The sequence below is a fragment of the Salmo trutta genome, chromosome 14 (assembly GCF_901001165.1).
Source record: "Salmo trutta chromosome 14, fSalTru1.1, whole genome shotgun sequence".
Lineage (NCBI taxonomy): Eukaryota > Metazoa > Chordata > Actinopteri > Salmoniformes > Salmonidae > Salmo > Salmo trutta.
In genome coordinates, this window is record NC_042970.1 from 28,052,874 (window position 1) to 28,076,575 (window position 23,702).

Consider the following 23,702-nt stretch of genomic DNA (forward strand, 5'->3'; position numbering starts at 1 on the left):
CCGGACAGGGGACCTTCGCTGCAGGCTCCGGACAGGGGACCTTCGCTGCAGGCTCCGTGCCATGGATCATCGCTACTGGTTCCGTACCATGGATCATCACTACTGGTTCCGCGCCATGGATCATCACTGGAGGCTCCGGGTCATGGATTATCACTGGAGGCTTCGTGCCATGGATCATCCCTGCAGGCTCCGGGCCATGTATCATCACTGGAGGCTTCATGCCATGGATCATCCCTACAGGCTCCGGGCCATGGATCATCACTGGAGGCTTCGTGCCATGGATTACCACTACAGGCTCCGGGCCATGGATCATCACTACAGGCTTCATGCCATGGATTATCACTGGAGGCTTCGGACCATTGATCATCACTGGAGGCTTCCTACGGGGAGCTGGAACCGGTCTCACCAGACTGGGGAGACGCACAGGAGACTGGGTGCGCAGGGCAGGCACAGGGCACACTGGGCCGTGGAGGCTTACTGGAGGTCTGGCGCTTAGGGCTGGCACAACCCGTCCTGGCTCGATGTTGACTTTAGCCCGGCAAGGGCGGAGCGCTGGTACAGGACGAACTGGGCTGTGCTGGTGAATGAGGGGTACCGTGCGTAGAGCAGGCGCAGGATAACCTGGGCCGAAGAGATGCACTGGAGACCAGATACGTTGAGCCGGTGCACTTCTCCCTGGCTGCCGGCCAAGTGTAGCACGGCAACGGTGAGGAGCTTGCACCGAGCGCACCGGGCTGTGAGTACGCACTGGCGACACATCGCGTATCACCGCATAACACGGTGCTTGCTCGGACACTCGCTCCCCACGGTAAGCACGGGGAGTTTGCTCAGGTCTTAAACCCGCCTTTGCCAATCTACCTGTGTGCCCCCCCCCAAAAGAAATTGGGGCACTGCCTCTCGGCCTCCTGTTGCTTGCCTAGCCGTTCCTCCCAGTATCGTCGTTCCGCCTTCGCTGCCTCTATCTCCCATTGCGGACGGCGATACTCCCCAGGCCTTGTCCAGGGTCCTGCCCCATCTAGGATCTCCTCCCAGGTCCACTCCTCTAAGCCATACTGCTTGGTCCCGCTCCTCCTCCTGGAGAGTGCACGCTGCTTGGACCTCTTGTGGTGGGTAGTTCTGTCACAGGCGTCAGAATGAGTAGACCAAGGTGCAGCGTGGAATATGTTCATCTTGAGTTTAATGAAGAATGAACACTTTACAAATTAAACAAAAATGACAGCCGACAGTTCCGTCAGGTACTTACAACTAAACGGAAAACAAGTACCCACAAAAAACATAGGAAAAACAAGCTGCCTAAGTATGGCTTCCAATCAGAGACAACGATAGACACCTGCCTCTGATTGGAAACCATACCCGGCCAAAACATAGAACACAAAACATAGAATGCCCACCCACCTATCACACCCTGGCCTAGCTAAACAAAGAAAACACAGCTCTCCTAGGTCAGAGCGTGACAGTATGTTTACATCAAGTCAGTTATTAGTATCATTCAACAGTACACAGTTATGCATGTTGTGTTGTGCTGTTGTGTTTGCATGCACTTTCTTTGTTTCAGTACAATAGGTATTAGTTATCACTATACAGTTGAAGTCGGAAGTTTGCATACACTTAGGTTGGAGTCATTAACCTGTTGGGGATAGGGGGCAGTATTTGCACGGCCGGATAAAAAACATACCCGATTTAATCTGATTTTTACTCCTGCCCAGAAACTAGAATATGCATATATATATATATATATATATATGTATATAATTAGCTTTGGATAGAAAACACTCCAAAGTTTCTAAAACTGTTTGAATGGTGTCTGTGAGTATAACAGAACTCATTTGGCAGGCCAAAACCTAAGAAGATTCCAAACAGAAAGTACCCTGTCTGACCATTTCTTGGCCTTCTTGATTATCTCTTTCCAATACAGGGGATCTCTGCTGTTACGTGACACTTCCTACGGCTCCCATGGGCTCTCAGAAGGCGGCAAAAAGCTGAATCGTGGCTTTGCAGGCCCTGGCTGAAAAACATTAGCACGTTTGGATAGTGGCCGGTCAGAGTACTATGAGACTGAGGCTCGTGCACGAGTCGACTCCATGTTTACTTTCTCTCTCTTTGAACGAAAACCACCACCCCCGGTCGGAATATTATCGCTTTTTTACGAGAAAAATGGCATAAGAATTTATTTTAAACAGCGGTTGACATGCTTCGAAGTACGGTAATGGAATATTTAGATTTTTTTGGTCACGAAACGCGTCGGGCGCGTAACCCTTCGTCACCCTTGGATAGTGTCTTGAACGCACGAACAAAACGCCGCTATTTGGATATAACTATGGATTATTTTGAACCAAACCAACATTTGTTATTGAAGTAGCAGTCCTGGGAGTGCATTCTGACGAAGAACACCAAAGGTAATCAAACTTTTCTAATAAAGTAAATCGGAGTTTGGTGAGGGTCAAACTTGGTGGGTGTCAAAATAGCTAGCCGTGATGGCTGGGCTATCTACTCAGAATATTGCAAAATGTGCTTTCACCGAAAATCTATTTTAAAATCGGACACCTCGATTGCACAAAGGAGTTCTGTATCTATAATTCTTAAAATAATTGTTTATCGTGAGTAATTTAGTAAATTCACCGGAAGTGTTCGGTGGGAATGCTAGTTCTGAACGTCACATGCTAATGTAAAAAGCTGGTTTTTGATATAAATATGAACTTGATTGAACAAAACATGCATGTATTGTATAACATAATGTCCTAGGCATGTCATCTGGTGAGGATCATCAAAGGTTAGTGCTGCATTTAGCTGTGGTTTTGTTTTTTGTGACATTATATGCTAGCTTGAAAAATGGGTGTCTGATTATTTCTGGCTGGGTACTCTGCTGACATAATCTAATGTTTTGCTTTCGCTGTAAAGCCTTTTTGAAATCGGACAGTGTGGTTAGATTAACGAGAGTCTTGTCTTTAAAATGGTGTAAAATAGTCATATGTTTGAAAAATTGAAGTTTTTTTTTTTTTTTGGAATTTGTAATTCGCGCCACGCCCTATCATTGGATATTGGAGCAGGTGTTCCGCTAGCGGAACGTCTAGATGTAAGAGCATAACAAACTATAGTCCTGGCAAGTCAGTTAGGACATCTACTTTGTGCATGACACAAGTAATTTTTCCAACAATTGTTTACAGATTATTTCACTTATAATTTACTGTATCACAATTCCAGTTGGTCAGAAGTTTACATATACTAAGTTGACTGTGCTTTTAAACAGCTTGGAAAGTTCCAGAAAATGATGACATGGCTTTAGAAGCTTCTGATAGGCTAATTGACATAATTTGAGTCAATTGGAGATGTACTTGTGGATGTATTTCAAGGGCTACCTTCAAACTCAGTGCCTCTTTGCTTGACATCATGGGGAAATCAAAATAAATCAGCCAAGACCTCAGAAGAAAAAAATGGTAGACCCCCACAAGTCTGGTTCTTCCTTGGGAGCAATTTCCAAACGCCTGAAGGTACCACGTTCATCTGTACAAACAATAGTATGCAAGTATAAAAGCCATGGGACTATGCAGCCGTCATACCGCTCAGGAAGGAGACGTGTTCTGTCTCCTAGAGATGAACATACTTTGGTGCGAAAAGTGCAAATCAATCCCAGAACAACAGCAAAGGACCTTGTGAAGATGCTAGAGGAAACGGGTACAAAGGTATCTATATCCACAGTAAAACGAGTTCTATATCGACATTACCTGAAAGGCCGCTCAAGGAAGAAGCCACTGCTCCAAAACCGCCATAAAAAAGCCAGACTACGGTTTGCAACTGCACATGGGGACAAAGATCGTACTTTTTGGAGAAATGTCCTCTGGTCTGATGAAACAAAAATAGAACTGTTTGACCATAATGACCATCGTTATGTTTGGAGGAAAAAGGGTGAGGCTTGCAAGCCGAAGAACACCATCCCGACCGTGAAGCACGGGGGTGGCAGCATCATGTTGTGGGGGTGCATTGCTGCAGGAGGGACTGGTGCACTTCACAAAATAGATGGCAGGAAAATTGTGGATATATTGAAGCAACATCTCAAGACATCAGTCAGGAAGTTAAAGCTTGGTCGCAAATGGGTCTTCCAAATGGACAATGACCCCAAGCATACTTACAAAGTTGTGGCAAAATGGCTTAAGGACAACAAAGTCAAGGTATTGGAATGTCCATCACAAAGCCCTGACCTCAATATTATAGAAAATGTGTGGGCAGAACTGAAAAAGTGTGTGCGGGCAAGGAGGTCTACAAACCTGACACAGTTACACCAGCTCTGTCAGGAGGAATGGAATAAAGTGGTTATCCTAACTGACCTAAGACAGGAAATTTCAACTAGGATTAAATGTCAAGAATTGTGAAAAACGGAGTTTGGATGTATTTGGCTAAGGTCTATGTAAACTTCCGACATCAACTGTACATGCAAACGGTATAATTGTGAAATTACACACAAAATAGGAGCCAATACATGATGTTTATGGTTTTCTGATCCCTGTCATTGGCTTATTGGCTCATGTGGTCCTGATACGTAGAGTTGCACATAATATCCACGGCAACCACCTAATTGAATTACAACATCAGTCATGTGATCGCTACTGAGAGAATGCTAATTTACATATAGAGCTGCATTTACATGGTTGTTCTGTGTCACGCTCAGATTATGACGTGTGATTCACATGAGTGCTTAGAGAGCACCTTAATTGATTCATTTCATCATGCATGAACACAGCCCATGTTTGGAAGCAGCAGCAGTGCTGTGCAAGGAGGGAGTTGAGGCAGCTTCACTGAGGTGCATGTTAAGCTTCTGCAGAGAGCGAGGTATTTAGGAAAAAGATCTCAGAGGATCAGGACAGAGTTAAAGGCACAGTGAAGAATTCAATCTTATACAGTTCATTCGCAATGTATTCAGACCCCTTGGCTTTTTCCACATTTTCTTATTCTAAAATGGACTAAATAAAAAATATTCATCAATCTACACACAATACGCCATAATGACAAAGTAAAAACAGGTTTTTAGAAATCTTTGCACATTTATTACAAATAAAGAAACAGAAATACCTTATTTACATAAGTATTCAAACAATTTGCTATGAGACTCAAAATTGAGCTCAGGTGCATCCTGTTTCCACTGATCATCCTTGAGACGTTCCTACAACTTGATTGGAGTCCACCTGTGGTAAATTCAATTGATTGAACGTGATTTGGAAAGGCACACACCGGTCTAGTTAAAGTCCCAAAGTTGACAGTGCATGTCAGAGCAAAAACCAAGCCATGAGGCTGAAGGAATTGGGTACCAAAATATTTCTGCAGCAAAGAACACAGTGGCCGCCATCATTGTTAAATGGAAGAAGTTTGCAACCAACAAGACTCCTCCTAGAGCTGGCCGCCTGGCCAAACAGAGCGATTGGTGGTCACTCTGACAGTGCTCCAAAGTTCCTCTGTGGAGATGGGAGAAACTTCCAAAAGGACAACCATCTCTGCAGCACTCCACCAATCAGGCCTTTATGGTAGAGTGGCCAGACGGAAGCAACTCCTCAGTAAAAGGCACATGACAGCCTGCTTGGAGTTTGCCAAAATTCACCTAAAGGACTTTCAGACCATGAGAAACAAGATTCTCTGTTCTGATGAAATCAAGATTGAACTCTTTGGCCTGAATGCCAAGCGTCACGTCTGGAGGAAACCGGCACGATCCCTACAGTGAAGCCTGGTGGTAGCAGGATCATGCTGTAAGGATGTTTTTCAGCAGCAGGGACTGGGAGAATAGTCAGAATTGAGGGAAAGATGAATGGAGCAAAGTACAGAGAGATACTTGATGAAAACCTGCTCCAGAGCGCTCAAGACCTCAGACGGGGGCAAAGGTTCATCTTCTAACAGGACAATGACATTAAGCAAACAGCCAAGACAACACAGGAGTGGCTTTGGGACAAGTCTCTAAATGTTCTTGAGTGGCCCAGCCAAACCCTGGACTTGAACCCGATCAAACATCTTGGAGAGACCTGAAAATAGCTGTGTAGCGACGCTCCCCACTAAACCTGACAGAGCTTGAGAGGATCTGTAGAGAAGAATTGGAGAAACTCCCCAAATACAGGTATGCCAAACGTGTAACATCATACCCAAGAAGACTCTAGGCTGTAATCGCTGCCAAAGGTACTTCAACAAAGTACTGTCACGATCGTCTAAAGGAGTAGACCAAGGCGCAGCGTACTTAGAGTTCCACATGTTTAATAAATATGAAACTCACCAACACAATACAGATAAACAAAGCGTGACGTTCTGGGCTGCTCACAGGCAGCTACACAAACACAAGATCCCACAAAGCACAGGTGGGAAAAGGCTGCCTAAGTATGATTCCTAATCAGAGACAACGATAGACAGCTGCCTCTGATTAGGAACCATACTTGGCCCAAAACAAAGAAATACAAAAACATAGAAAAAGGAACATAGAACGCCCACCCCAGTCACACCCTGGCCTAACCAAAATAGAGAACAAAACCCTCTCTATGGCCAGAGCGTGACATACTGAGTAAAGGGTCTGAATATTTATCTATTTGTGATATTTCCATTTTACATTTTTTATAAATTAGCCCAAATTTCTAAAAACCTATTTTGGTTTTGACATTATGGAGTATTGTGTGTAGATTGATGAGGGGGGAAAAAAACATTTAAATCCATTTTATGATAAGGCTGTAATGTAACAATGTGGAAAAAGTCAAAGGGTCTGAATACTTTTCGAATGCACTGTAAATGTCAGTTGACTGCTTAGGTAGAGATTGAGTCTATTTCTAGTCTATGTCACAAAGAGCTACATCAGAGGGGCAGCGGTTGACATGACCACCTACTCCAGGGTTAAAGGAAAACTCCACCCAAAAACGAGATTTTGGGATTTGTTTCATTAGTCCATTGTTGATAGAGTCCCAAAATGTTTTGCATGTCAGCAATCAAGTCTTCAAAATACAGAAATACAGCCGGTATGATAAATTCTGTATCATATGATGCTGCATTTTGCATCATATGCAAAAATATTGTTTTTGGGTGGAATGTTTCTTTAACATGAACTGTCAAGTTAAGTAAGAGCATGTAGGCGCCAGCCAGGCATCGTCTAGGAACAGCAATGAAAGAGGATAATGACAAAGACAGGAGATTGGGGAGGTATTTAACCTGTTTGGGATAGGGGGCAGTATTGAGAATTTTGGAAAAATATGTGCCCATTTTTAACTGCCTCCTACACCAACTCAGAAGCTAGAATATGCATATTATTGTTCAGGTTTGGATAGAAAACACTCTGAGTTTTCTAAAACTGTTTGAATGGTGTCTGTGAGTATAACAGAACTCCTATGGCAGGCAAAAACCTGACAAGGTTTCAAGCAGGAAGTACCCTGTCTGACAAGGAGTCGTGCGTCTTGCATCTGTTTATTGAAAAGTAAGGATCTTAGCTGTAACGTGACAATTCCCAGGGCTCCGATAGGCTCTCAGAACCCGGGAAATACCTGAAGGTTGACGAGGCAGCCTCAGGCTGAAACACATTATCGCCTTTGGTAAGTGGCGGCTCAGAGGACCTTTGAATGAGGCGCGTGCACGATTCGCTCCTGAGGAGAAATTTAATTCGGCTGTTTAGGCTCAATGCATATTCCCGGTCGGAATATTATCGCTTTTCTACGAGATAAATGGCATAAAAATTGGTTTTAAACAGCGGTTGACATGCTTCGAAGTACGGTAATGGAATATTTAGACATTTTTTGTCACGCCAATGCGCCATGCGCGAGACCGTGATGTAGCATTCTGATAGTGTCTAGAACTCACGAACAAACCTTCGCTGTTTGGATATAACGATGGATTATTTGGAACCAAACCAACATTTGTTATTGAAGTAGAAGTCCTGGCAGTGTATTCTGACGAAGAACAAGCAAGGTAAGAACATTTTTCTTATAGGAAATGTGATTTTGGTGGAGGCTGACCTGGGTGGGTGTCTAAATAGCTAGCCCTGTGATGCCGGGCTATGTACTTAGATTATTGCAAAATGTGCTTCATCCGAAAAGCTATTTTAAAATCGGACATATCAAGTGCATAGAGGAGTAATGTATCTATAATTCTTAAAATAATTGTTATGCTTTTTGTGAACGTTTATCGTGAGTAATTTAGCAAACTGTTAGTAAATTCCCCGGAAGTTTGCGGGGGTTATGCTTTTTCTGAACGTCACATGCTAATGTAAAAAGCTGTTTTTTGATATAAATATGAACTTGATTGAACAGACATGCATGTATTGTATAACACAATGTCCTAGGTGTGTCATCTGATGAAGATCATAAAAGGTTAGTGCTGCATTTAGCTGTGGTTTGGGTTTAATGTGACATGATATGCTAGCTTGAAAAATGGGTGTCTGATTATTTCTGGCTGGGCACTCTGCTGACATAATCTAATGTTTTGCTTTCGTTGTAAAGCCTTTTTGAAATCGGACAGTGTGGTTAGATTAACGAGATTATTGTCTTTAAATAGCTGTAAAATAGTCATATGTTTGAGAAATTGAAGTAATAGTATTTCTAACGATTCAAAAATCGCGCCACTGGATTTCAGTGGCTGTTACGTAGGTGGGACGAGTTCGTCCCACATGCGCCAGAGAGGTTAAAGGGCGAGGATTTGGGGAGTAGATCATTAATTTTTGTCCTGTCAAAATTAAGCGAGAGACAGATGGGAATGGAAGAGCATTGATCTGTAATAACTGTATCAGTGTTTCATGTGCACTCAGTGTGTCCAGAGGAACCGAGTGCTCCTTTACCCATGAGCACAGCAGAAGAGAAAGTAAGCAGGAGCCCTCTAACCACCCCTCATCCTAGCCCCCCTAACCCCCTTCGTGCCCTGTCTCCTAACTTCCCCTGAGGCCAACCTGCCTCCCTCTCTCATTCTCAAACATCCTGCATATTTCATCAGGAAGTGCTGGAGTAGGGAGGAAATGACCTCAGGGTCACCAAACTATATAAAATCTAGACATCTTGACCGATAGGCACTTGAAGAAGAAGACATTCCTAACAAAAATAAACTTTGACCTGAGAAAGACAAGTTTGGGCTTTCTGAACCATGTCTCTTTTTGTTCTTTCCTTCTCCATCCAACTAATGAAAGAGGGCAACAACAGTAGACCTGTTGACAGTAACTCTCTGCGTCCGGCTGCTGAAGCTTGATTTGGTGCACTGCCTTTCTCTCCTTTGAGTTCTGTCTGACTCTGATCCTCAGTCCTTTTAACGTGCAGAATATCAAACTGAATAAATCCAGACAGTATTAGGAGAAAGGGAGCACAGGCTTGACTGAGTTGAGGCCCCAGGATTTTAGGCTGTAATGGCTCCCTGGGCCATGGGTCCATGGGCTGATATTGAATCAAATTGATAAATGTGTGGAAGGACCACCCTGAAACAGGATCATTTCTGTTTCAGCCAGTCCAACGTGTTTACCCTGACTCCCCCATACTAAGACTGGAAATACCTGGATTGGTTGATAAATATTTCATTCATCATGAAGGAAGATGGAGAGTGAGGAGAATGTATACAGCATCTTAAAGGGGTTGCAGTGAGAGGTAAAATAAAAGGGAGACAGATAAGATGGGAAGAGAGAAAGCGTGAGAGAGAGAAGAAAAGAAAATAGAGACGCAGGTAAAAAGAAAAGAAAACTGGCATGATACAAGTGTTGCCGGGATGTTAAAGGAAAGACAAGTGCGTCCATGGCAACTCGTGCAATGAAAACCTTGTCTGGCAGCATTGTAACAGCTCGTCAATGATTGTACTCCTTTTATGAATTCCTGCCTCTCACCCTATGGCTCCATCGTGGCTTCTCAGGGTCTTTAGATGGCTACTTATTCAGGTCAGTCCCGGAGTGCAGGACCAAAGGAGCAGCTCCAGCAAGACAAGACCAGAATATCATTCCAGCGAGGAGTGCAGCATCGGCGTGGCTTAATTGGTGCCGTCTCATTGCTCTTGTACAATGAGGGCCCCCAAAAACGAACTAATGTATGCCATATGTTTTCCTCCTAACCCCACTAATACAGCAAGTCAGGCTCATGACAAAATAGATTTTGTGACAGAACCCTAGCAAAGACTTGTGGAGTTGAATCTACTGTAGAAAACGTTGACCCCCGGAATGAGGAGGTCAAGACGAATCCCTATAGCAACCTGAGTGTAGGCGTTTTGTACTGTACCTGGGCTGTGCAAAGATACTCGTGTGGAGATATTGATTTCCTGCAGATGCTCCAGTGTCTCAGTATGGAACAGGCGAATAGAAGAGCCCTCACTAAAGGCCATCCAGACTCCTCCTCCAGCCCGCACCATATGGGCCACGCTCACCATGGGTTCTGGGTGCACCTCAAACCTCTGGAAGAGAGAAGGAGAGAAGCAGTGAATAACCATGGAAACTATAGTAGAGATGAGACATAGGCATAGAGAATAGGCATAGAGCTGCCAAGCAAATGCTTACACAGAACATGTAGTTAAAATAAACAGTATAGCCCCATTTAGACCCGGTTTACATTGGTCTTTTAAATGAAATATACTGTAGATCTGAGTTTTTTATGAATCCGATCAATGTTACATGCAGACATCTTGGTCTAAACGCAACAAAACAGATGTGATATGTCTTGTCAGGACGAGATATGAAAAGATTTGAGCCAGGATTTTGTCTGGGTTGGCTTTCTCTGCTGTCAGATATGATGGTAATGGGAAAAACTACTGAGGTACTTGGGTCCAGTCCGGGGGGGGGGGGGGGGGGGGTTCTTACAGAAATCTGGAAATCTATAATATGTTGCTATGGATTTCTGATTACCATATAAAGTGTGATGTTACTGTCTGTAATTGCTTCTTTACCATTGCTCTGCACATTGTCAAATGTATGTCTCTGTACGTAGACATCCATAATGAAGTTATAATATCCTAGATATACAGTATGACTTCATTAAACAAATACATAAATCACCCACCCATACGCACACACAAACATATGCACATATGCACATAAAGTATTGTGCATCCATGTCATAAGAACCCCTCTCGAGGAGTTCTAGTTCACTGTATCCATGGACAACACTGCTAATGTGCTCAGACATAATCATAAAAAGTGAATTACACATGAACGCCATTAACAAATTACATTCGGATATTACTTGTTAACAAAAGACTAATAGAATGCCTGAGCGTAGGTTTGAGTACCCCTCTTTAGAGCTCTTTCACAAAACCCAAGTAGGCCAGATGACTGGAGATTAACAACCCTGCACCATCCCAGAAAAGTCTATAGCGTGTCTCTCTTGAGATTGTAATGAACTGCACCAATGTTTCACAGACAGGGGCATCTTTTCTACTGTGTCAGTATACATCATCCTCCCACCCTCCAATTTCTCAAGACCACAGCAAAAGAGGAGGCGTTTCAGGCACACATTCTTAATGAGTAGCTGAGGAAGAGCAGCGCGCCTTATCATAGTTAGGCATGCTACCCCCGAGGTCTGCACCATGACAGGGGCTGGCTCTGGCATCGTCTCCCCGCTCCTATCACTCTCGGTTCATGAGTCCGGGGATGAGAGATTAGTCAGGGAGAGGGCTGAGGAGGGATGCTCCCCCCTGTGCACCGGAGGACGGGGATTACCACCTGTTTGTGTGCCCTTGCCAGAGGGATCTCCTTTGTTTGAGAGTGGGGAGAGAAGAGAACCCTTTGATGTGTTTTCTCTTTAATTGACTCCACGGTAGAAGGTGCCTGCTCTGCTCCGCCTAGGAAGAGAGGAAATCGCATCCCTTCCATTTTCAAGTGCAACCATTAAATTCTATAAAATATTTAAGTTGATAGAGCCCTATTTCAAAGAATTGACTAACTAAATGCAAATAAAGTAAAAAAATATATCAAATTAAAAGAGCATTGAAAATGTCAGTGAACCATTAGAAAATCATGGGGGGGGGGTTAAATCTGTGATTTTGGCATGAACAGACAAATTGTTTTAATTAACAGGCTAATTATTGGTTGACACCCTGTCATCATGACACCTTGTCTACCATATGTTTCACTGGATATGTCATTATCTGACTGCTTTCAATTTGATCTGTCCCCTGTATCCCAGTGAGGCCAAACGTAAAACAATGCCATAGCTACAGTAATAATGCATTAACTGGTAGGGTAATTGAATAGAAGAGGTTAGTGGAAGTGAGATCTGTTTACAGGGCTGCATGACTGCCAGCCTTGACAAAATTGGATACTGCCTGGAGAGCCTATCAGAGCACATATTTGGTACTAAGATCTCTTCTGAAATGGATGGTGTCAAATAAGTGATGGCAACAACTGTTCACCCAATTGACACACTGGTATTAGTGAGATGAGTTCTGCATTGCTTACAGCCATGAGAGTGGTAGCAGTGTGACAAGAGGTAATATGCCCCTTCCACCCAGCACTTCTGTCACACAAACAGCAGCACCAAGTCCTTCATCAGCAGAGGGGAGAATCACTGCAGGCTAAAGCCCCAGCGCTAAAGCCCCAGCGCCTGAACAGCTCATTAGCCCTGCATTACACTGGGTGACAAGGTGTCTGTTCTTAGGGGGAGCAAATCCACAGCCAGGGAGGTGAAGGAAGGAGGGGAGTGGGCATGGGCAGGACAGGGAGGAGAGGGAGGGGGAGTAAGCATATTCCCTCTTCTAGAGAGAAGTAGAGAGAGGGAGACATGTCATGCCATGCCCTGCATCCACACAGTCCTGCCTGGTTAGGCTCCGATGACAGGCCTCTTTTTTAGGGCACATGGGTCAATCCTGGAGCTCTGTCATAATGCAGAGCACACACAAGGGTCCCTTCAAGCACACACACAGGAGGAGTGGGGGGAGGAGGAGAAGGAGGAGAGATGGATGCAGATCCACAGGGCTGCAGTATAGCCCTTTGTGTTAACTACCGGCTATATTAAGGATCATCAATTCAAGACAGAGCAGCGCTGACAATAAGGCTGATCTGACTTAGGTAAGCGGGCTAGACCGCTAAAGTAGAAGAGGGGTAAGTCTGAAGTCTGACCCCCCCCATCTTAAAGTTATGGCTCAGTCCTGGGGGCAAGGACTGCTTCCCTGATCCCGGTTCCGCATCACAGCCCCGGTGAAGTTAGCCCTCCAGGGTGTGCATTAGTAAGGAAGACAAGGCTAAGAGAGGTGCAACCAGCATCGACACAAGCACACATGCCTGTTCACCATGCAGAGGGGATACGCTGGGGCGAGCCAGACAGAACCTGGTCTCCTTTGCGTGGTCACTCAGCTGGCTAAGCTCTGATCTCCAGAGGATTGAACAGGGAGGAAAGTGTACAAGCATAAAGAGCCACTGCTGCCTGAAAACACATTCTGATGCCAACATCCCCACAAATACTTTAGGTCAAAGTATCAATGTAGAACTCAAGGAGTTTTGAGTTCCAATATAGTTTATAGTTCCAACAAAGTGTGTTTAGGTGAAGGAAAGGACAGTGTATTGTCGAGGCTATTCTGTGCATGAGCCTTTGCTCTTAAGCAGTTGTGAAAAGGATGCAAGACGGAAGTGAAGATGCTTTCCTGGAGCATTTCGAGAGGCTTTATTTGTGTGCTGTTGCTCAAACTATAAAGCACTTGGTGCATCTCCTATTGTACCTGAGTGGAAAGGCTAGAGCCCTTGATGATGGTCACAGAGTTGGCACAGCTGGCCCACACAGAGTCCTCCAGAACCAGAAGAGTTCGCACAGGCTCTGGGCCCACACTCACAGTCCTGCAGGAGTCTGGCTCCCACAGCTCACCTGAGAAGACAACACAACAAATGCTCAGAATCAGAACACTTTAAACTTTTACTTTACTAAGAACAAAACAAAGATTTGATAAAACAGATAACAAAATCATGACTTGTTATCGCCAGTTTATGATTATGTTTTAAATACATGCAAAACTTTCCGTTTGACTGCTCAGTGTGGTGATTCAGCAGCTGTTGCCTTGAGCAAGGCAATTAAACTACATTGCTTCTACTTACACTCAAGCAACTTGCCCTGGTGTTCTCTAGACAAATATTCCAAAGTGAAAACACAAGAAAATACTTACACTTACTGTTTCACACACGTGCATGTGCAACTAAGCATGCACATGCGCAGTGCACACACATGCACTCACACACACACACACACACACACAGACATACACGCACACACACAAAAAACAGCGTGAATCACAATTTGATGAAAACAAAGTGTCTATGGACTATACTTTCAGACTAAACAATAAGGCATTCCTAACATCCAAATGCTAATAACTCTGCCATACAATTTAATCAGCTTCCTAACCTCTTTATCGCCACTTCATTTTCCCACCCGTCGGTGTGAAAATTAAGCAGACATTTTTCCTTTGTAAACACAGGGCACCCGTTGCAGCTACCATGGCAGTGCATTATGAAGCACCTTACATAAGCTTTTCCTTTGCGGTGCTATAATGAAGCAAAATTAGAGAAGGAAGTGCACCCAGCCATTTAATTAACATTTTGAGTTGTTTATTTCATGCCTTTCAAATCAGAATAGCTTCACAATGCCTTCTGACTTCCTCAGGTTAATTGCTTGGCGTGTTCTAAATGTCATTCTTCCACATTTTGTTATTCACTTTCTTTTAAGTCCCCCTAGCCCCATGCACAAGCCTTGGCCATGTCACAGCTCTACCACACGCACCACCGCAAAACACTGGAAAATGGTCAAAAACTGTTTCAGACCATCAAAAGATTTTCTAAATAGGTTTCTGAAGCCCAGACCTTCAACTCTATGAACAGTATGAATTATATTTATATGAGAAAAGAAAATTGGGATTTTCCGCTAAGCAACAATGTGCTGGGCAGGCTATTCATATGCATTTTGATAGAAATCCCATGTGAAGACTTGATATTTCCTACTCTTGCAGACATGGTTTCCAGGCAGCAGTGTGCCATCCAGGGGCATCAATCTTTAACAGCTGTGCAGAATGCACAAACATTGCCTGGCACCATCCACGCTCCACTCCAGAGCTTTTTTCCTGTCTTCTACCTCTTTATTATTTATTTATTTTACATAACATGAATAGTAATATTTAATCGGCACGCAGCACACTGGCGTAATTAATCATCCTTTCTGCTTGGCTGGAGGTGAGAGGACAGTAGAGTGCTGGGTGGATGCAGGCAGCCACACTGACACAGCCAGGTAAGACGCACCACACCGCAACCCGGCAGCCATTGTGCTGCCGCAGGCTGTGATGACCTACTGGGAGAATGAGTGTTGAGATGGTACTCCTAGCCCTATGATATGCCTTTTCTGACCACAACACGAGCACACCAACCACTGTATGGTGACTTCAGGAGTCATTTCCTTACACTAACTGGTAGTGAAGATCACCAAGAATGGGCATGAAAAGAGGTATTTTAAGTATTTAAAATATTTTCCAAGGTTGCTTGTCTGAAATTAATTGGCTTTTTGTAAACGCATCCACTTGATGGATTCCCTGAAAATCCTATCACTCATAGCACGTCTCCGCATGCAGACTGAACGCATGACAGAAATTATATTTCTCACACACACTCACTGAGGCATTCACTGCAAAAGAAAGAGACATACATGGGAATTTGAAAGATGTACAAATTGAAACAAGGAAACAATAAGATTAATATTCGCACTACTAATTTGATTGATTACTTAATTAAAAGCCATTTTTTTACAGATACAAGCCCTGTTAATAATGTCTAATATCGAAATAACTATTCCATTTAAATGTCACATTTCATACAAAACAATGCTTAAACATTGTTGCTATAGTAGGCTAATGAGTGAATGAAATGATTACCTGAATTAATACAAATTACTAGCTAAGAGCATTAGTGGCGTAATGTAACTATAAAATTATTCCATTCTCCTGCTTTAATTGTGCTGTGATTGCTTTCCTTGCTATAATGGTGATGGCTTGAAACATATACTTCTATGTAGCTAACATTAAATAAATTGCTATGTTAGTAATGTGATGATTCAACAATTCTGTCATTTTGGATTGAAATCTGATGACTATCTTCCTGAGATACAGGGGGAGACCTTGGAAAGACCTTACCTCCATTACTTCGTCCATACACCATCATGGTTCCATCTCTGAGCCCAGCGAATAGGAAGTTGATGGAGTGTTTGAGGCACAGGACAGGGCAGCGCTGAGGGTTACGCAGGGTCAACAGGCACTGGGCTGCAGTGTCCACACTGCCATACACCAGGATGCTGGTGGCAAAAGGAGAAGGAACAATGTACACTGTACATGATAAATTAACATAATTTATGAAGACTGAGTACCTTGATGTAACTGGGCACTTTGGACCTTGTATTGTGTGTGTGCAGCCCCTCGCTCGTTCTCGTGTTTAAGATTCCATCTGAACTTCACTGACTATTCTGCACATTTTTCCTAAATTTACAATGAACAAATGCACACCTTTGGAAAAATATATTTATTTCTCGAAAGAGAACGTTCACTAGTTGACAGTCGATTGTGTTCCACAAAAATAAATGCTGAAATTGTGCTTCTATTACACTTTGTATTTTCCCTACTCTCAGGACACAGAGTGAATGAGTCAACATAAACAAATAAACTGCACACTTTTCATTTTATTCTGGTGCCCAAATGATTAACAAACAAATTGCAGAGGAAAATAACTAAAGTAAACGGGCAATATGAGATGCAAGAGGAGTGTTTTCTCTTAGAAAGTAATGTAATCACCAGGACTGTAACAGTCTGAGATTAAACAATTCCTCCATTACATGCAGTAAAATCTGAAAATACAAACAGTAGATGGGAAAATAAGAAATGGTTGAGCACCAGGATTCAAGGTGTATGAAATCAACTCTGATTTCTTCGTCCCATCTACTATTGACAGATTTTGTTTGTCTTGAGATTAACCTAACATACTATACTGCATGGTGATACAGAATATGACTCTCTGTGAAAACAAATAGACTTCGTAAGTAGGATAATAGTGGTGACCAACAATAATAAATACAATAATATTTCTGTATCATCATCATCCATCCATGCATTCATCCACATTACTTAAATGTAACTTACACTATTGTATTTGACAATTTCTCTAAAAGCTGTGTTGACCTCACCTTCCATCGTCCAGTCCCAGACAAATGGTGTTCCCCACCCCAGTAGGGCTCCTGAGGGCCACAGCCTCCATCTCCTCTGGGGGGCTGGGTTCAGGCACATACTCCAGACACCTAACTGGGGCCCCCACCTGGAGGCTCTTCACTGGGCGTGGTGTGGGCCTGTTCAGGGAGAAGATCTCCACCTGCCCCTGGGTAGCATCTCCTCCACTGGCCACCTGCAGAGAGAGAGAAGGTAGGTATCCAAGGTCAGTAAGATATTCTCCTCCTCTGGCCACCTCTAGAGAGAAAAGTGGGTATATAGAATTAGTAAAATACTCCTCCACTAGTCACCTGCAGAGAGAGACATTTAAATACTCCTCCATTGGCCACCTACAGAGAGGGAAGTTAGGTATGTCAGGTCAGTAAGATACTCAATTACTAGCCACCTAGAGAGAGGGAGAGACACGTGGGCATCTATAGTCAATAAGATATATCTGGGTCAAGACATCTTCTCCACTAGCCACCTGCAGAGAAAGAGGTGGCCATTTAAAGGTCAGTAAAGACTGTAGGTCACAGCAATCAACGGCTAACACAGCACAGGTGGAGAGGGTGGATGGTGGTTTACAAAATGTACTGTAGCGTAGGAAAGTTACTTGCTCATGCTTAAGTCTGTAGAATTTCTGAATAATTTTAGAAGACACAGAACACTCTCCTGTAATACGTCTTAGCTCTGATTTCCGCACCTGTTAGCAAATCCAGACAGTTTCAGCAAAGAGTAAAGTTAAAATCAAATATCCTTTCAAATCCTGTCTATATTCCTCCCTCACTTTTAAATATCCCTCAGATTCAGAAACCACAAACCGCAATGGGTTCACAATGTCATCTCTAGAACATCAAACAATTTCTAAAACAGAGATCTTTTCATCAGCAGAGAACAGACAGATGAAAAAAAGACTTTGAAAGACTGTGCATCGCTTGACAATTGAGGGTTTGTATAAGATGATGATTGATCTAATGCTTGAGTCGGGGACATAGCAATGACACACTCAATCCCAATGAAGGGATGAAATACCGCAGTTGACTGTTGAATTAGGAGACAAGGTGACCCCATTAAAACTCATCTTCACAGAATGGACAGAATGGTACAAGGTTATTGGTCATTATGAGGGGGCACATTGAGCAGTCATTGTATGTTGGTGGTCTTCCTTTACCCACAGTCTATAGTGTCTGCTAGGGCTGAGTTCGACATAGCCTATTCACCAACACACTGAGTGAGCCATGAATAGCAGTCCAACTTCTAAAAAAGTCCAAAACCTAATAAGAATCCCTGACAAAACAAGAGAGCGGACCTCATATAATCAAAAAGCCGCCAGGCAATCATCACCAACTCCCCCTTGGGGTTCCACACTCTCTGCTGTAGGCCTGAGTGGCTGCATGCATGAATAGAGGCTTGATTCTGCAAGTGTCACACTCATATTGGCCTTGTGTCAAGCCTGCCAATGTCAATACAGGGGAAGGGAAGAGAGGCAGGGGGTAAACCTGGAGCTGCAGCAATTTCAATTAGGAGGCTCCAAATCACTCTCCAATCATAAGTGAAATCTTCATGGGTTTTCACAGGATTCTTTCACCCAAGTTGTTTTTCTCTAGATTTGGAACTGGTGCAACTGTCCAACTGAAGTGTAATGTGCCTCACAAAAACTGACACTGAAGATCAAAATAAGGATTTTCCACGAGTCACATTATGGGAATAAGACATAGGATAAATATAGTCTTTAGCCCCTTTCGCCCCCCCTCCCCCCTGGCCCGGCCTTTTTTGCATGCAATCATTTGTTAGATTTGTGTCAGCTTGCTGATCTGGACAGGAGTAGTCCCGTGGGCTCTGGAGAGTGAGCCAGAGCAAATAATGGACTGTTGCACAGGGAAAACTACAGACGAGCTCCCCAAAAACAAAGCTTAAAGACAAATGGCTCGGTGCAACCACAGCCCTAAGCAACCCCAACTTCAACATTCTCCTACACTTAAGCACTCACGCATCCAATTCCTCCACAGATCCAGTGAAATGACTGTGCCCTGACAAACTCATCACTACTTGTTTGTGGGAATAGATATCTGTTTTGTCAGAGTGCAGAAGAAACTTCCTGAAAGTAACTAACTGATCTACCAGTGTTAATTTATTTAACCTTTATTTAACTAGGCAAGTCAGTTACGAACAAATTATTATTTACAATGACGGCCTACCCCGGCCAAACCCTAACCCGGATGACGCTGGGCCAATTGTGCGCCGCCCTATGGGACTTCCAATCATGGCTGGTTGTGATACAGCCTGGAATCGAACCAGAGTCTGTAGTGATGCCTCTAGCACTGAGATGCAGTGTGCTGGACCGCTGCGCCACTCGGGAGCCCCCGAAATTAGATAGGTCTGGACCGAGGGAGGCAGTGGGAGAGGATGATCATGGACATGTCATGGTGGAGACGCTGAATGAATGCTCAAGTCCATGTTATTAGTCACAATGTGTCAAAATCAACCTTTGTAAGGTTGACAATGACTCATTCTAAACCTTATCTCAAGTTCTGTTTCAAACCTACTGTTTTTAACACCTTTACACACCATGAGGATTAATCTGAACCTTTCTGAAGTATGGAGTGGCTGAGGTGGGGGGTGAGAGGAGAATGAATTTATGGTATAAGTGGGAAAAACACCAGTCAGAAAAGTGGAGTGAACCGGTATGTAGGCAAACAGAGAAATGCATGTGAATCAGGTTGATTAGAAACAATGTCATTACTCTGATCAAAGTCAGGAGAATCCCACCAGCCCATCTCACTTTAACATGATTAGTGTCATCCCTCATTTGACAAGCCTGCCAGGGAGGTAGATCTGAGACAAGTGGGGGAGTGAGCCGAGCAGGGCAGACCACTAGATCAGTTGTTTATTCATGGATCCACTGGCTCTTATAATGATATTGTGTATTTATTAAACCTTTCTCTCCTAACTTTGGGATGTTACGGAATAAAATAAAGGCATGTGACATGTCTTGGAAAGAACATTTACTTAGGTGAAGATGTATGCTGTTTGAAAAGCTATCTGCAATGATTGCATGGTATGTTACAGTGGAAGCTGGGGTGCTTAAAACACTTGATCTTTCAAGTTAGGTATCGTGTCATGTGTTGCAACTTGTCACACATTAGGCCTACATAACTCCAGCACTTGATAATATCAAGCAAATCCTCTCACTGTAATGCTTTATTTATGAAGGTTTGAAGGATATTCTGTTTTGTGAGCTAACATAACAAACACTGCATGGGCACGTAAAGCACTGTTTAAAAAGGATACTGACAGATGTAGGTCATTTTTCTACTTACCCAGAGTCATCAGAATATAGAAAAATTGCGTTTTTCATGGCCCTTTCCCCCATTTTGACTATCACATGTAAAGTAATAAAGAAGCTGAAATATTTGGTTTCGAGTAATATAATACAAAATCATATATTCCATTTAGCAGACACTTTTATACAAAGCGACTTACAGTCACGTGTGCATACATTTTTAATTATGGCTGGTCACAGAAGTCGAACCTACTATCCTGGTGTTGCAATGCTCTACCAAAAATGCCTGACAAGTTTATAAATACTTTGTGAATCCTCAATTTAATATGATTTATAAAGCCTTTATTAAGCAGTGCTTATGCCACCATTTATAAAGCACAGCTTTTTGTCATATTTGACATAGTGGGCTATGAACCCTTTATAGAGCATGACATACGGTTATAGATGATTTGTGACACATTTATGTAGTGTTTATGAAGCCTTTATGAAGCCTTTATAAGATGCATGTAATTTAAATTTAGTTTGAATTATTTGATTTTTTATCCAACATAATTAAACAATTCCAGGTGAAAGACGAGGCCATTTCCTTCTGTAATCCGATTAGGAATAAGTTAAAAAAAAAAGAGTATATGTCCATATTCCCACCAACACGGCAGCTGAACCCGTGTGTCTTGTGCGCTTCTGCTTGTTTGCGAGTGGTTTTATTTATAATTCCAAATACTCCAGTAATATTTTGATATAGTCAAGAGGTTACTTGGCTATATAAATTCTCCACTAGAAGGTGCTGCCCTTGCCTGTCTACCCAACCACATTGGGCCACGCACCTGTCTGGTTGAAAGCCTCCTCTTCTACCCAGCCTCCCGACACAAGCCTCTACCAAGCGAGTGTGATACCTAGGCTACTCCCATGGTGTGCTGCACTGCTTGGCCCCCACCTTTTGGTCTGCTCCTGATTACCCAGGCCTGCTCCCCCCGTCTGGTACAGGTACCCCCAATCTTCGCTCACTGCTCCAGCACACACGTACACTTACAAACTGCAGTCTCTGATCCGAATTGTACCTGAAGCCTGTGGACTTGTGTGAGCTTTTACTCAGGAACTTGTATGCATTTAAGATTGTATTACTTGGCCTTTATTGTTATTTTATTATAGATTATTTATTGAAGTTTTTTATGGTTATGCCACTTAGGCGCATGAACCGCTTGTGGATACCTACGACAACATCTGGTGAAATTGCAGAGCGCAAAATTCAAAATACAAAAATTGTAATATTAAACATTCATGAAAATACAAGTGTCATACATCATTTAAAAGTGTAACTTCTTGTTAATCCAACCGCGTTGTCAGATTTCAAAAAAGCTTTATGGTGAAAGCATACCATGCAATTATCTGAGGACAGCGCCCCACACCAAAATACTTTATCAACCAGCACAGGCATCACAAAATCAAAAATAGCGATTAAATAAATCACTTACCTTTGAAGATCTTCCTCTGTTTGCAACCCCAAGGGTCCCAGCTACAATATGAATGGTCATTTTGTTCGATAAAGTCTTTCTTTATATCCAAAAAAGTCTGTTTAGTAACCCACTCTTTCAACATGCATACAGTGGAGGAAAAAAGTATTTGATCCCCTGCTGATTTTGTATGTTTGCCCACTGATAAAGAAAGGATCAGTCTATAATTTTACTGGTAGGTTTATTTGAACAGTGAGAGACAGAATAACAACAAAAATATCCAGAAAAACGCATGTCAAAAATGTTATAAATTGATTTGCATTTTAATGAGGGATATAAGTATTTGACCCCCTCTCAATCAGAAAGATTTCTGCCTCCCAGGTGTCTTTTATACAGGTAACGAGCTGAGATTAGGAGCACACTCTTAAAGGGAATGCTCCTAACCGCAGCTTGTAACCTGTAAAAAAGATACATGTCCACAGAAGCAATCAATCAATCAGATTCCAAACTCTCCACCATGGCCAAGACCAAAGAGCTCTCCAATAATGTCAGGGACAAGATTGTAGACCTACACAAGGCTGGAATGGGCTACAAGACCATCGCCAAGCAGCTTGGTGAGAAGGTGACAACATTTGGTGCGATTATTCGCAAATGGAAGAAACACAAATGAACTGTCAATATGCCTCGGCCTGGGGCTCCATGCAAGATCTCACCTCGTGGGGTTGCAATGATCATGAGAACGGTGAGGAATCAGCCCAGAACTACACGGGAGGATCTTGTCAATGATCTCAAGGCAGCTGGGACCATAGTCACCAAGAAAACAATTGGTAACACACTACGCCATGAAGGACTGAAATCCTGCAGCTCCCGCAAGGTCCCCCTGCTCAAGAATACATATACATGCCCGTCTGAAGTTTGCCAATGAACATCTGAATGATTCAGAGGACAACTGGGTGAAAGTGTTGTGGTCAGATGACATTTTTTGTCATCTTTGAATATGTTTTAGTCTGTAGTGATGCCTCAAGCACAAACAAAGCCTAAATATAGGCAAATGGAGCTCTTTGGCATCAACTCAACTCACCGTGTTTGGAGGAGGAGGAATGCTGCCTATGACCCCAAGAACACCATCTCCACCGTCAAACATGGAGGTGGAAACATTATGCTTTGGGGGTGTTTTTCTGCTAAGGGGACAGGACAACTTCACCGCATCATTTGACGAGGCCATGTACTGTCAAATCTTGGGTGAGAACCTCCTTCCCTCAGCCTGGGCATTGAAAATGGGTCGTGGATGGGTATTCCAGCATGACAATGACCCAAAACGCACGGCCAAGGCAGCAAAGGAGTAGCTCAAGAAGAAGCACATTAAGGTCCTGGAGTGGCCTAGCCAGTCTCCAGACCTTAATCCCATAGAAAATCTGTGGAGGGAGCTGAAGGTTCGAGTTGCCAAACGTCAGCCTCGAAACCTTAATGACTTGGAGAAGATCTGCAAAGAGGAGTGGGACAAAATCCCTCCTGAGATGTGTACAAACCTGGTGGCCAACTACAAGAAACATCTGACCTCTGTGATTGCCAACAAGGGTTTTGCCACCAAGTACTAAGTCATGTTTTGCAGAGGGGTCAAATACTTATTTCCCTCATTAAAATGGAAATCATTTTATAACATTTTTGACATGCGTTTTTCTGGATTTTTTTGTTGTTATTCTGTCTCTCACTGTTCAAATAAACCTACCATTAAAATTATAGACTGATCATTTCTTTGTAAGTGGGCAAACGTACAAAATCAGCAGGGGATCAAATACTTTTTTCCACCACTGTACAAACGAATCCAAAAAGTTACCAGTAAAATT

The 23,702-nt window shown here is 43.1% G+C and overlaps 1 protein-coding gene across 4 annotated transcripts in view; it reads right to left on the reverse strand.

Moving 5' to 3' along the window:
- The window catches only part of arhgef10la (Rho guanine nucleotide exchange factor (GEF) 10-like a), a 125,465-nt gene that overhangs the window by 4,280 nt on the left and 97,483 nt on the right, over positions 1-23,702 (reverse strand). For all 4 annotated transcript variants that reach the window (XM_029775138.1, XM_029775136.1, XM_029775137.1 and 1 more), the window contains 4 exons: positions 17,103-17,317; positions 16,063-16,220; positions 13,615-13,757; positions 10,188-10,359 (listed from right to left, as the gene is read on the reverse strand). In XM_029775138.1, coding sequence (XP_029630998.1) covers positions 10,188-10,359; positions 13,615-13,757; positions 16,063-16,220; positions 17,103-17,317 — 688 coding nt within the window. The remainder of the gene's footprint in view (positions 1-10,187; positions 10,360-13,614; positions 13,758-16,062; positions 16,221-17,102; positions 17,318-23,702) is intronic.